The 15,713-nt window shown below is 36.1% G+C and overlaps 1 protein-coding gene across 9 annotated transcripts in view; it reads right to left on the reverse strand.

The window, feature by feature from the left end:
• The window catches only part of LOC114480492 (adhesion G protein-coupled receptor L3), a 372,070-nt gene that overhangs the window by 56,077 nt on the left and 300,280 nt on the right, over positions 1-15,713 (reverse strand). For all 9 annotated transcript variants that reach the window (XM_028474684.1, XM_028474691.1, XM_028474685.1 and 6 more), the window contains 3 exons: positions 8,599-8,721; positions 5,280-5,485; positions 263-439 (listed from right to left, as the gene is read on the reverse strand). In XM_028474684.1, coding sequence (XP_028330485.1) covers positions 263-439; positions 5,280-5,485; positions 8,599-8,721 — 506 coding nt within the window. The remainder of the gene's footprint in view (positions 1-262; positions 440-5,279; positions 5,486-8,598; positions 8,722-15,713) is intronic.

A 15,713-nucleotide genomic window follows, 5' to 3' on the forward strand; every position in this document is an offset into this window, starting at 1 on the left:
ACACTACTAATGATGTGTCCCAAATTTACATCATTCCTACAGCTTCCATGCCACTCGCAAATGGTAAACCTCATGTGACTACCATCTTTTGGCACAAAGGACGGTTTAACATCACGTCCCATGTATAATGACTGTGTCCTTTTTATTTATTTTTCTGTTTTGTCTATTTTCCTGATTTTTTTACATATACTTTAGTTGCCCAATGCCCATGTCTGATCTATACCTTTGGAAATATAAATCACATGGATAACCTTTAACCTACCTTAACATCCACGTGAGCCATGAGTACAGCAAAGTTGGTCAGGTGTGTACAGGAACACGTAGTGTGTGTCCGGTTGGTGCCGAGCAGGCGGCAGTCCTGCGTCGACCAGTATCCAGTCATAGTTCGCTTGGAGTAACTCCAGAAAGAACAGTTGGGGTTGAAGTTCTCTTGGGATTGCTGTTGGCGAGTGGAAACATAAAATAAATGAATGGGATTACAATCTACTAATCTTTCTACTTATGTTTTTACTTATGTTTTGACTTATGTTTTGACTTATGTTTCGACTTATGTTTCGACTTATGTTTCGACTTATGTTTCTACTTATGTTTCTACTTATGTTTCTACTTATGTTTCTACTTATGTTTCTACTTATGTTTCTACTTATGTTTCTACTTATGTTTCTACTTATGTTTCTACTTAAGTTTCTAGGTACTTCTGTTTTGGAATTTTTGGTGTAAACACCCACACAAAGAATAAAGCAGGATAAGTATATTCACAGTACATTCTGACCTTTCTTTCACTTTCACTGTTTAATGGCAACCACTGCTGCCCAGACAGTTCTAATGAGACACATGTTGTCTTTCTATCCCACGTGTTGTTTGATAAAAGTCACCAGTGACACAGGAACCCACTGATAAATTCATCAACAGCCTTTTTCCAGGGATCCGTTTTTTTTTTTTTTTTTTTTAAAGAAAGAAACAAAAGGTTCAACCTTTCACTTTAATCTTTGACTCTCAGCCTCCAGGAATTGTAGCTTCCCCACTTTTTGGCAGTTTTAACAGGGTGATTAGACGTTCATTCTCCGTGAATAGATTAAGTTCCACTGAATGAATTTCCCCTTCACACACCCAAATATTGAGTTAAATATTTCACGGCGAGGGGATATGATGACCAGTTGTCCTATTAATGACTTTGATAGGTCCTATTAAGTCGTGAGGCGAGGAAGCGAAAAAATAACGAGAGGACACATCATCATCCAATAAGACCAGTGGTCCAAAACCTGCAATGGTTGGAACTGGGAACTTATACAGTTTTCTCCTCTAAAACCGTCTGACAGTCGTTTTCAAGGTCGATGTTAGAGTTGACTGAATATACAGAAGATAATAAATATGGCACAAGTATTAAAATGCATGGTAGGGATTATCAAAGTCGAGGCTGTAGCCCCCCTGGTGCACCTTGAAGATATTAAAGTTCGGCAGATGGACGTCAAATGCATAAGAACACACAAAAGTACATAATAAAAAGTAACTAAAGAGGAGTTGGCTGACGTGCGTCTCGGCTGGAAATTTAAAAGATGACTTGATTGTGGGCGGGGCTCCTGAAATGGTTAAGACACGCCCAGTCTATACTATAAATTCTCAAAAGAACAATATATGCTATGGTAACTAGCCAATCAATACCCCCTATACCTTTACATTTACAATTCTCTCAATTAAACCTACTCACCACAAGTGCTTGTTTTTATAGGAGGGGCGGAGCCAACAGTGGTGGTTAATGACGTAAGATGCCTCTAAAACATCAGAAACCACCATTCTCCACCAATAGCAACATTTGATTGTAATAGTCGGGTTTCAACCCATTGAGGGCAATCACTCTTACCTGTTTTACAACAAAAATATTCTAAATTGAAATAATTTGACTATAGAGTTAAAAAACAATCAATCAATTACTCCGGTTGTTTTGTTTTCAGCAGAAAAAGAGGTTCTTGGGTTGAGTTACTCTTTATAAAAAGGTCGTTCCCCCATAAATCGGCAAGAATTGATCTAAATTGTATTCAACCTACAGATAAATAACTATACTACTCCATACAGGGTTTCAAATTCACAATTTTAACTGAATTTCACAATAAAGTAGGAATTACTCTTCATTTTATTTTAAAAAAAAAAACCTAATTTTGGGGGGATCACTTCAGATTTTCTGAGTTGAAGTGATTTGATTTGTTGTCGCCCATATTAACTTGGATAATTAAAAACATACTGTTTATCTAATAAGGAATATATTGATGTACCTTTGTTTATATTATTCCTCTCACCACCAAGTCACGAAATGTTTAGTCATTGTTTTGTATGAGAAATAGAAATAGAAAGAGCTTTATTGTCATTACACAAGTGTAATGACATTTGAGAATCAACGCCTTGTAGTGCAGAAAACATTATATCTAAAAAGCAGTATATAAAAGCACACACTACATTACAATATTAAAAAAAATACTGATTGATTAAAGAATAAAAAGCATATCCTAAACTTTTTGAAGACACATCATGTACTAGAATAGGAGTTGAGACAAACTAAATAATACACCAAAATGTCCATGTAAGAAAAAGAGAGACAAAGTTATTATAATCTTTTTAAGAAACATAAAAGCATTTTTAAAAATGTCAATAATAATGGGGGTTAGCTAGCTAGCGCTTTGTTACATTTCAAAATTTGCCACAGTACTATTTTTTTGTGATATAATTGAGATTTTTATTGTATTTCCTAATAAAAGTAGTTCATATGAAGGTGGATTTCATTGTTGCAGTAGACAGAGTGAGTTTGACACATTCTATTTTGCAGTGAAAATCTTAAAATCTAGCAAGTTTATGTTTTAGCTTCAAAGTGGCAGAAAAAAAAAAAAAAAAAAAGTTAAATTGAAAGATACTTTGCCCGATGGTTCTCGGGAGGATAGAAATACTGCTAAATGGTTTACGTGTTTATTGGGGTCTTTAATTTGATGCATTAGTCAATAATGTGCATCAATGCCACATCCAATCAAGTTTTAATTAATTGAAGGAGCCAAATTTTAAATTATGATTTTAATTAATCAATGTTGAAGCCATTGGTGGACACAAAATGTACTCTATATGTAAATGCCTGTATGTTTAAGGGACATTAAAATGACGAGATGAACAACAACAGTGGGAGCTCACATAGGACGCTTCAAAGTTTAAACATGTCGGTTGCTTTTTCTACAAGAGGAATCATGTGTGTTTTTCTGTCATTCTGTGTATATATGTTGTTGTTTTCTATATTTTTCTGTGTAATGTATGTTTTTTTATAGTAATTTTTGTTGTCATTTTGGGTTTTGGAGTCATTTATTTGTTTTTTTGTTGACACTTTTCAGTGTTTTTGGACACTTTTGAGTTTTTTGTGTTTTTGTGACTGATGAGGTTTTGACTGTTATGAGTGATTACATGCATTTCTGTTGTCTTTTTGTGTATTTATCTGTATAACGCATGTTTTTTTGGATAGTAATTTTGTGTGTGTTGTCATTAAGGGCTTTTCGAGTCATTTTTTGTGTACTTTCTATTATGTTGTTAGCATAAGTGTTTGAGTGTTTGTGTTTTTTGTGTCTGTTGTCTTTTTGTGTATTTTTCTGTGTGTTTTTTCTATGTTTTTGGGAGTAATTTCATGTATTTTTGCTGTTGTTTTGTGTATTTGCTGTTTTACATTAAATAAAAGGAGTAACTGTGTGTGTTTTTCTGTCATTCTGTGTATATCTGTTGTTGTTTTGTGTGTTATGAGTGATTATGAGCATTTCTGTTGTCCTTTTCTCTATTTTTCTGTGTAATATATAGAGTTTTTTGGATAGTAATTTTGTGTATTTGCTGTCATTTTGGAGTCATTTTTGTGTATTTTTTTTAATCCTGTTGTTAGCACTTTTGAGTGTTTTTGGACACCTGAGGTTTTGTGTTTTTTGTCATTCTGTATGTTTGTTGTTTTTTGTGTTTTTGTGTCTGTTCGGTGAGGTTTTGTGTGTTTTTAGTGACTATTTGCATTTTTGTGTTTTCTGTATTTTTCTGTGTAATGTAAGGGCTTATTTGGATAGTTATTTTGTGTATTTGTTGTCATATTGGGTTTTTGGAGTAATTTTTTATGTATTTTGTTATCCTTTTGTTGGTGTTTTTGGACGCTTGAGTTTTTATGTTTTTTTTTTTGTCTTTTTGTGTATTTTTCTGTATAATGTATTTTTTTTTTGGGGATAGTTTTATGTGTATTTGTTGTCATTTAGGGTTTTTAGAGTCATTTTTTGTCATTTTGTTTGCACTTTTGAGTGTTTTAGGACATTTTTTATTGTGTTTATTTGTTTTTTGTTATGTTTTTAGGAGTAATTTTATGTATTTTTTGCTGATGTTTTATGTATTTACTGGTTTACATTAAATGACAGCAGTTCGATAGGAAGCTTCAAAGTTTGGAACGTGTACGTTGCTTTTGCTTTTTTCCAGAAGGGCACGGATTTAATTTAATGACTTGAACTAAGCAAAAAAAATAAAATAGTCACTACCCTCACCATTAGGCTAACAGTAAAATTAGCAAATCTACCATCCAAATTACAAATTACACTAAAAATAGGTGAAGCGGAGCAATAATAACTGTTCTGACCTTGCCCTGGAACATTTTCCCACCATTTAATCGTCTCATCCAGTGGACCTTGTGATTTTTTTTACTACCCTTCATATCTATTCCTCTTTTCTGCCGCTGTTGCTTTTTTTTTCATGTAAAAACACACAGGACCCTGCAGCTATTCTCAAACAGCGATTTGGCATTGTTGATAATAGCTAAAGGTGCTGTTTGTAGGAAAAACAACAAGATGATTGTGAGAGGAGCAAAGTGTGGAGAAGATAATGGCTTCACAAAGGGAAGAAGTCCCGATTCTTCACAATGACTAAGCAGCATCCAGTGAGGCTGGATATGACAGATATTTGTTTTGGGGAGATCAGGTTTCTGTTGGAACAAATAAACAACTCCTCGCCTTTTGCCTCGTGAGTAAAAACTATTTAATTCTTCAACACCTTTGCTGGAATAAAACCTCTTCATTTGCACTTAATATTCTTATTTTAAATGGAATTGGTGCGTCTTGGTTGTGCCTCGGGGATGGAGTAAATTACAACAAAGGGTTCTATTAATAAGAAAATGTGGGCGCAAAAAAAAGAAATATACGGTGTAAATAAACAGGATAAGGCAAAAAAGCGCATTACATGCACTGGCACTCACATCACAGAGGAGATAAAACACACGGAGACAAACAGAGAATTACCTGCAGGTGTTTGATGGTAAAAATCACTGGGTCAGAAAGGTAGACTTTGTTGGAGTCTTTGTTGATGGCGGCTGTGATAACCGGAGAGTTCACTATTACAGAGTAATTGGTGGCCATGGCTTCACTGCCCAGCTTCATACTGGCGTTCTCTGTGGAGAGATACACGCCGATGTGTTTGTATAAGACAAAGGCGATCCGGATTTCACCTGGAGGAGACAAAATAGAGAAAGTTGTGAAATGGCGACACTTGGACTTTAACCCAGAGTTTAATAAAAATTCACCTTTATATTGGTATAAACCTTTGTCTCAACGATACGTTACAATTTCTACTATTCAACAACAAGACAGAAAAAAAGGAAATATGTCCAACTTCAAAAAAAAAAATAGTACCTGGTACTTTAACAAATTAATTTCAAAGCTATCTAAACTTTCTGAGGCACACAATATGTCAGTGATGTGGGGTTAAGAATGCCCCACCCCTATATATATATATATATATATATATATATATAAATAAATAAAACTGTTTTCATGAGTATGAAAATTTCTTTAAACTTTAAACATTATTTTCTAACCGAGTAAAAAATGATAGAAGCTGCATTATTATGTATGCAAAGCGTTTTAATGAATAAAATACTGACTGATTGCGACAGAAAAGAGTTTGAGATCAACTGATGTGATTTTAATCCACAATTACTTAAGCAACATAATGTATCAATATTATTTCAAGCCAGGAGTTAAAAAAACAAAATAAAATAAAACTTTATTCAGGAATAACCAGCTGCAGTCATCAAGCATTTCCTGTAAATCCTTTATCTTTTCAAAAGGTTTAAGCTGCTGGAGATATTGTTTTTTAAACAGATAAAAATATAGGGGCAGATTCACTGAAGGTTTAGGGGTATTATAACGTGTGCAAACATCACTCCACGCGCTAATAAGCCCTACAAACCTCAGGGAATCAGGGGTGCATGGCTGCTGCGCGTCGCAATGCGCCCTCAATCCATTTAGCGCGTTTCCCTCTAATGAATATGTATAGTCGGCGGAGCTCACAAAGGGTGCAAAAAAATGGGAGGAGGACATGCAAATAAATGAATGCAGGGGAAGCAATGCAATTCATCAAAGCTGGACTTCATTGATGCGTCTGTTTTTTCGTATAAATTTAGCACGGCCCACAACCAGGTGGTAACTGTCAAAGCTTCTTGCGCAGTGATGACAGCAGTGATGTTTGTGAAGAGATGGGGCAGGGGAGAGGAAAGACGACCGGGGGATGGCATTTTCAGAATTCAAGTTAATATATTTAGGATGAATGTGTCACAGCGGTGATCAGCACTCTCGTGCTCCTGTAAAGATGGTACCGCGTAGGGAGAACAGGCTGTTTTGTTGTTGTAAAGCTGCACTATAAACATAAGTTTGCTTCCTGTCCAGGTCGCCTGTCGGACTCTACCCATAGGCACGCACACACATCTCTCATCCACGGCTCACTCTCTCAAACACACACGCGCATCAGCCACACGCACGCGCCCACTTCGTCACTCACATCCACGCACATTTCCCCACTGTGAGATGAATAAATTATCTATCTATCTATCTATCTATGTCTTTGCTGTAATTCATCTATGTTTTTATTAGCTTCCTCTACTAACACCTCCAATTCTGCTGCTTCAAATTCATTTTTTGGTATCCGCGCACTAAGCTCTCCTTCACGCTCCATATTCAACATAACACGTACAAAACGCTCCTTTAAATAGGGCGGTCTTCACCACTTCTGCACGTGCACTAATCATTAGCTGCAATCTTAGAGAATTCCTCGCAGCAGGTGAGGAAACTGCGTCACCAATGGATTTAGGGAAGCAACTGGTTTACCACCCTTTATTTAAGATTTTAGTGAATCCGCCCCGTAGTGTAGGATCTATAAATCAGCTATCATTTACTCACTCAAGATTTGATACATTGCATTGTGGGATATGGTGGACTGATGCATCAAAGTGTTTCGACTTCGCTCTTACAGTAATTTCTTGTGTTTGTCCCCAAAAACTTCCCAAAAAGCTTTTGGTGTTTTCACCGACTGAAAGTTGAGGCTAAAAAGAAAGGCGGATGTTTGTTTTGAGGCCTCAATGTAAAGGTCAGAATCTGGCTGTAATTGAATGTCTGAGCAAAAATAGTGTCAAGTGTATCACTGTCCTTGTCTGGTGAAGAAACAAGATAATCACGGTAAGAATGGTTCCAGCTACTGGACTCCAAACTTCTCAGACAATGTGAACAAACCAAATGTTTACACAGTGAAGATTAAAACAGTCTTTTGAGCTGCAAGTTCAACCATCTACATTTCTAATTCAATTATCTTTGATTAATTAATCTATGAGGCATACACTGTCTTTATCTGTTAAAAACATGCTTTATTCCACTTCTAAATGCAGTTGTTCATTTAAAATAGTCCATAGAACAGCAGGGAGAAGTCTAAATCCAATCACAGCATGGGTTTGCGTCTTAAAAACTTCCCTCTCCCACATATTGTTACTTTGTCCTTGGGCAAAGCTTCACCCACACCGCCTGTGATCAAGGTGACTGTAGCAATGAATCGGTGACGGTTGCTTTTGTTACACCGCTCCAGGTAAGTTTCTACTGCCTTTGGTATGGCTGTTGTGGAAATAAATAATAAAATGCAATTGAATACACACAGGAAAATTCAAACAACCATTCTGCACACAATTTCATAGGTTTAAGGGTTTAGGTTCAATTCAACTATTCAAAAGGTGAAAAATGGTCACTTTTCTCACACTACAATCGATGGAGTACTGGTATGAAATCAATGTTCCCTCCCTATGCGACTGCGATCACTCTTTTTAGATGAAAGAAAAACAGTTTGGAGTGCTAAAGAACAACAGGAGGAGGACGAAGTTTCTTCCAGCCCAGATTTAATGATTTGCTTGGTTGTGGCGAGACGTGGACTTGAGCTGAGTGAGAGGCACCGGGCCCAGCGTGAGTTCACTCTGATTTGCATGAGATACAATAAAGTCGAAAATTGTGGACTTCTGAAGAGAGCCGCCGATTGTCTTTACAGTGTGAAAGCATAGGCTTTGGCTGGAACTAATTTTCACCGGCCAGGACGGATCTTAGCACTCTATATGCAGACTAGCAACGCAGCTGGGTGGCAAACTGATCGCCATTTGGAATAATAACATCAAAAAAGCAATAAAGGCTTAGTGAAAACAAACAAAAAACTATTTGTGTATCTCATGTTTTATTCCGTTTGATTTATGAGAAAACGTTTTTTTTCTCCCTCCAAAAAACAGGATGAGTCAGCATTTTGTAAACTCACCATTCCGGCCGTGCTGTTTGAGGGTGTTTGCTGAGAGGTGAATAGAGTTTCCTTGTCCTCCAGTTTGTGGGAACTTGAGATCAGGCAAGCTTCCATCTGTGCTCATTCTCGCTACCTCCAACTCTGTAAAAAAACAGAAGGAAAAAATGACGTTTACAATGACAAAACCCATAGCTACCAAAATAAAAGCTGAACTTCTTAAACAACAAACACATTTTTTTGCATTGTATTCATGTTCATATAAGGAAACTTCCATTGCACAATCAATGTGCAATTCCCAGTGTTTGCTTGTGGTGTAATGAAATAGTTAACAATACAATACAAAATTCTCTTGTCTCCTTTTTCGGCATGTAAAAAAAAAAAAAAAAAAAAAAAAACAAAAAAAAAAAAAAAAAAAAAAAAAAAAAAAGTGAATGTAACTATGTCGGAAATAAACTGAATAAATAAATAAAATAAATATAGGGCTCACGGTACAGTATAAAATAATGAAATTCTGAATGAAGAGACACAAATGTCTCACAAATCTTGACTTTGGAGTGTGTGTGAGTCTGTTTTGATTCAGTAATAAACAAGGAAAACAAAAGTACCGATCTAACTGTTTTGTTTTTTATTTCTCATTTTTTATTACAAAAGTTTTAAAAGCTGCATTATGGACATGCCAAAATAAATCCAAAAACGCATCTTGATATTTTCAGCACCCCTTTTAACTTAAAGAAGGAGAGAGTAAAGTTGGTCAAATTAAGCAGTGTTATTATTTATGATGTTCCCCATGATTAAATCATACACACACTAAAAAGATGTACTTTAATATGAGAAATATGCTTTAACATGGAGGGATAGACTTTACTGAGACAGCAGGTAGGATAGTTTAAAAAGGATGTATAAGGAATAAAACATTTAAAAGTCCAACAGCATAGATTATGGCATTAAAAGTCTCGAACGACGTAGCTCCGCCTTCGCTGAATGCAGAGAACGCCGATTTTGTCAGGTCGAGTAGATCGTATCCAGACAAGTGCGCGCTGACCGCGTTGTCACTACACACAACCGACTTACAGTATGAGTCTACACATCATCGGTCGCTGCTGCACACCTTTAAAACTTTTTTTTTTACTTGGTTTGATTTCATGACCATTTGAATTTTATACGGCTGTTTTTCTATTTCGCAAAATTTCGTGCCACAAAATTTCGTTACTGTCCTAGTATCGCAAGGATCTCAGATTTGGTGTTGTCAGCATTTGATTAGACCAAGATACGCAACAGTTCACATTTTTATAGCTAGCTAAAAAACTTTACTCGTTAATAAGTTGCGTATATTTCGATCGAACAAAATTCTTTCCTCAACTTCAGATCAGGTCCAACTGGAGACTCTACGTGCGAAGTTTCACGCTGATTGGAAAAATCCCAAGGAGGAGTTAGAAAAAGTAGGTTTCGCGATTTTGCCCCACAAAACTCGAGACTGAAATGGGCGTGGCCTAGCTCAGCTGATTCAGTGCTATTCAGGGAATCTGTGGATATGAGATTTCTGAATGTGCGACATACGGTGTGGGAGTTTTAGGCCAAAACGCGTTGACCTTGGTTGTAGCACCACCTGGTGGCGGATATATGTGAATTTGAACTGCATCAAGGTATTGATACCCTGAAGCCACACACCAAACAAAACAGTTTCTGAGAAAAGCTGTCCACTTTAACTCGGACTGACGGACGCACGGACGGAGCTCAAACCTATATCCTCCTTCCACTTCGCGGCGGGGGATGAAAAAAAATAGTACATTTTCAGAGCTTCAGGTTTTGTTTTAAAAAATGAATGTGAAGGTTTCATGCAGGTCAGAAAAGCTAAAATAAAAGAACATAAAATCATGTTTTGTCACTAATTATTAGTCGTTTTAAAACAATATGAATCGGAGGGTGCCATTATCGCTGAGGTAAAAGGCTAACAACAGCAGGCGGCAGCAATTAGCAACATTCAAACAATGTCAAAGCAACCTTTTAATCGACCTCTTTCTAAAATTAACTGCATTCCTCGTGAGTGCTAACAGCAAAAACGTTCATTTTTGATTTGTGACAGCGTTGCTCTCATTTTTCTCTGTGGAGGGAAGGTCAGTTCATCACGACGAATGACTAACAAGACTAGCGATGACACGGCTCCTTCTTTAACAGCAACATGAAAGGTTGTCTTTGGCACACAAATAGAGGGATACCTTTACTTTTACAGTACAGAGCGAGGATGGGTTGAACAGATCAACCAGGGAAGATGAGCTTCCTTGCATGTCAGCTGAACAGTTGTTGTGTGTGCAGCTGGTTTATTAGCTAATTTATGGATTAAAGATGCTGCTGTGACAAAGCACAGGGTGATGAGCTCATGATAGGATGACGGCTCAAACACAGAGATCACACAATCTAATTATTAGTGTATTAATGGCAGCATTACTTTTATTTAACAGAAATGCATAATGGATGGGTGAATAATCATAGTTTGACACAATTTATTAACCCTCCTTATATCCTCAAATATTACAAACACACTTGACACTTGGGGTCTATTTGACCCCAGGGATATTTGCCTCCAACGTTTTTGTGTCAGATTTTGTTTGATTTTGTATTTGTTGAATACATAAATAACCCATTGATAATGAAACCGTGCCACCATCAGACCACATTTTTAAATTAGAATTATTTTATCTTGAATAGTTTTCATACTTAATAATTGTAAGACAAGTTTTACACATCTAAACAGCTTGGGGTCAAATTGACCCCAGAGGAACACCTATGTGTGCAATGTGTTCAGCACACAGAAAAAATATCATCATGATAAGTTTATGCTTAATCATTTGTATCCATCAAATTAGGAAATATGATGAAATATGAAGCAAAAAAGTCCACCATTATTTTTTAATGATAAGTGAAAGGGGTCAAATTGACCCCAATGACAATAGGAGAATAAACAACATTTTAAAGATATTAATCCAGGAAAGAACAAAGGGTTTGTGTATTTTTATTGTCTTTTTTCATGGTTTTTTTTTTGTTTTCTGAGTTTATGTTGTCATTTTGTGGATTTTTGTTGTCTAATATATTGTTCTATCATTTTCTGAATTTGTGTTGCTTTGTTTGTGCAGCCATATTGTGTATTTGTGTGTGTTTTGGAAGTCATTTTTATGTATTTTTTGAGGCTTTTTGTTTTGTTTGATATATTTTCTTGTAGTTCTGTGCATTTTGTGTTGTAATTTTGAGTGGTTTTGGAGTCATTCTGTATATTTGTGATTGTTGTTTGGTTTATTTTTCTGTCATTTTCTGAATTTGTGTTGCTTTGTGTCTTTTTCTTGCCATGTTGTGTGTTTTTGGAGTCATTCTGTATATTTTTGTCATGTGGTTTATTCGACTGTCATTTTCGATATTTGTGTCGCTTTGTTTGTGGAGCCGTATTGTGTATTTGTGTGTGTTATGGAAATTGTGCATTTTTGTAGTTGTTTGGACTATTTTTCTCTCATGTTTTGGTTTTTTTGTGTGTTTTTGGTGTCTTTTTATGTGATTTGGAAGTCATTTTGTGGATTTTGGAGTTATTTTGTATCATTTTGATTGCAATTTTATATATTTTCTTGTAGTTTTGTGCATTTTTTGGTCCTTTTGAGTGGTTTTGGAATCATTTTGTGCATTTACTTTGAGGGCTGCACAAAGATTAGACAGGAAAGTGCATGTGGCCCCCAGGCTGCCAGTAGTTGCCCATGTCTGCGCTACAATATCTGTTATCGATTTAAGAGGAAAAACAGCAAATTTCCATTTTAAAAAATGTACGGGTAATAACACTAGATATACCAGACACACAAACAATACACAATCATCTACAGTTTTATTATTACCAATCTTTATGCTGAAGCAGGTTCCCACTGTCCTATATGATTGATTTGCTTTTATTTTGGAAAACTGCTGTTGGCGGTGTCATTATTCTTTTGGATTATCCAGGAGCTCCTTAGAGAAGCAAAACCTTGGTTAAACATAAATCATTTATTCATCGACCAAAATGTCTCAAAGGGAAAAACTATAATACACTGAATCTGATGCGAGAAACAACATCACAGGAGGTTTTTTTTTTTTATAATATTACACAGGGAAACAACAACAACAACAACAGGCTGTGCCACTATAGCAGTCAGAGACACTTAGAGATGAGATACTCTCATAAAGAAAATCTATACTGTGATTTACTGTGTGCATACAATCTTATTTTCACTTCCACACACTGATTAAAATTAGCCACTAGCTAGCAATAGAGAAACCCTTTAAAAGCAGCATAATGTACTGTACTACCAGAAAATGTGTGGGAATAAATAGTGTCTAATTCCATACAACACATGTTGTTTATTTGCTTTTGCTTTATTTGAGTATTTGAGAAAATGATTAGGGCCACTGGAAAAAAAACAAGTCCACTTTAAAATTTTTTGAATGCGCTGAGGATAAAGTCGAAATTCTGAGTTTAAAGTAAGAATTCTGAGGAAAAAAGTCAAAACTCAGAGAAAAAAAGTCAGAATTCTGAGATTACAGTCAGAATTCTGAAAAAAAAAAAAAGTCAGAATTATTTTAATTTTAAGCAGAGCATTCATATTTTAAAAAACAGGCTCAAGGCCCACCTTTTCAAATTAGCTTTTAACTAATTATTTATTCATTTTAGGATTGTTATCTTTCATGTTTTTATTGTTATCGTTTGTGGTTTTAATAGTTTTATGATTTTTATGTTTTATGTTGTTTTATAGTTTTAGGACTGCTATGTTTTATGTTGGTTTTTTGGTCGTCATGTATCATGGAACGCGTCATGAAATCAACTTGAAACCAGAGGCAGAGTTTGTGGGGGGCAGGGGGGAGCATTGCCCCCTCAGTGGTCAAAAGTTTTCATGACAGTTTTCCAAAATTTACTTAAAAAACACAATTCTTAATAATAATTCTTAATGTACATAATATACAAGTATTTTAAGTGACTGTACAAAATAAACAAATTCATTTGTTGTACATTGTGTAATGTATTTGTTGTTGTATACATTTTAGTGAAATGTTCCTAAATTTTTGACACTTTAGGTTGGTTCTTCTTCTGCTGCGCAATTCTTCTTCACGCTGTAAATGGTGAAGTGACACTGCGCCCAGCAGTTCATGTATGGTAATGCAGCAAAAATGAAGCAGAAAGCGGCCGCTGGCCTGATTCTATCATGAGTTTACAACATTAATCGAAACGTCAACGCAAACTTTTGTCATCAACATTATCAATTATGTTACTAATCATTTTTTTCATTATTGTATATGTTACACACATTGTGGTTGGTGCACATCTCGAGACGGTCTATACAATTAATTCTATTTTTTCTTTTGCCCCCCCCCCTCAGGCAAGAATGTCAAACTCCGCCAATGCTTGAGACACAACTTTATCACGAAGAGGGGGGGGGAAAAAAAAAACGTGCTTAATCCTGGTAACACATTCAGCTGATGATCTGATGTCAGTGGGCCTGGACCCTTCAGTCTGTGATAAAGGTTAGAGCCAAAGAAAAGCTAGGCCGAGGGCATTTTTAATCCGTTTCTTTGTATCTCCTCTTAAACCAAAGCTTCCCGTCGTTAAAAAAAAACCTTTTCCATCATAATTCGGCTGTGCTTCGCTAAAGGCCATGAGGGTTTGATATTCCTATTCATCCTAGCTAAAACAATATCCCCAGTGGCTCACCATTCCTTCGATTCCAAGCCTGCCTATTTTTTTCTCCCGTTGCCTCTCTCACTCTCGTTTCACTGAACGCTTGTGTAAAAGAGCTTATGATGGGCTGTGGGGAGTTTCTTTGATGCCAAACAAGTCGTTGGACCCAAAGGCTACACCTTCAAAGCCGGGTTTAAATAACACGCTAATCGGCAGAAATCTGTTCATAAGATTATCATGTGGGGAGAGAGAAGGCGCGCTCTTGTGCAGACAAAGCCCTCGATGAACACATGCTATGTGACGTGTAAACGTAAACACAGACACAAAAAGGCAAGAGGAAAATCCTTGGTTGAAAGCGAGGAAAATGGATCTCATTATAGGCTTCAGTCTAACTTTGGAGCAAGGCTTTTCTTATGGCGGCGGTGTTTGCCGTATGGAACAACAGGCGGATCATCCCCGACTAAAGGGAATTGCCACCAGGTGCAACGTGTGAGACGCAGCTAGCATTGAAACAACGGTTAGAAAGAAACCTACTTATCCTTCACGTCACTGTTGACAAGCTAACCGAGATAAGGCCTTGTAAACATGTCAACAGCAGATAATTAGCCAGTCTGTGCAGGTTGTACTAATCCTACTTTCCAGAACATCTGCAAAGCCAGGATGAATTATGTGCCTTGTACAAATAAAGCTTCTTTTAATTTAAAAAAAAAAAAATGGGGAAAAAAAAACCGAATTTTCTCATACTGGCTTTCTTTCATGTTCCAGACCTATATTTGAGGTTGCCATAGCAACACACATTTTTTTTATATATATTTATAAAAAAGAAAATCCACATCTTCTTAGTAGAAAGCAATGCATTCCGACTTACTTGCTTCTTTGGTAACAATTTATGATAACTATCCGTTATAACGAGTTAATAGACCATTAATAACCTGTTAGTTAAAGAGTTATACATTGCCCCAATAATGAATATTGAGCTTTAACTGATACTTAACAAGTCATTAGTAAGTAGTTTACTAATAGCTTATTCATTATTTACAAGGTATAGTTAAAATTCATTAACATGCAATTTATAAAATGTTACCTAAAAGCTTGTAAGTTACCTATCGTATATATGTATCTATAAGGCACAGTTAAAAATCATTAACAAACTGTTAGTAAATATTCAACAAGCAATTTATAACTCATCAACTAACAGCTTAGAAATGATCTATTACCTACTTATAACGGGCAGTTATTACAAAGTGTTTCCGCTTCTTTTTATCCCTAGAAGTAGGAGGCGCGCTGCTCGCCGCTAACACAATGCCTCTGTTTCCAGTGTTGCCGAGTTTTCGCAACTTTTCGGACCCTTCAAGTGACGCTTCATCAAAACGCAACAAATCTAGCAACTTTCTTTTGCTGTTAAAAGCAGCATTGGGAGATAAAGGCAGAGGTGAGAGTAATTAAGTGT

The sequence above is a fragment of the Gouania willdenowi genome, chromosome 18, assembly GCF_900634775.1.
Source record: "Gouania willdenowi chromosome 18, fGouWil2.1, whole genome shotgun sequence".
NCBI classification, from domain to species: Eukaryota; Metazoa; Chordata; class Actinopteri; order Blenniiformes; family Gobiesocidae; genus Gouania; species Gouania willdenowi.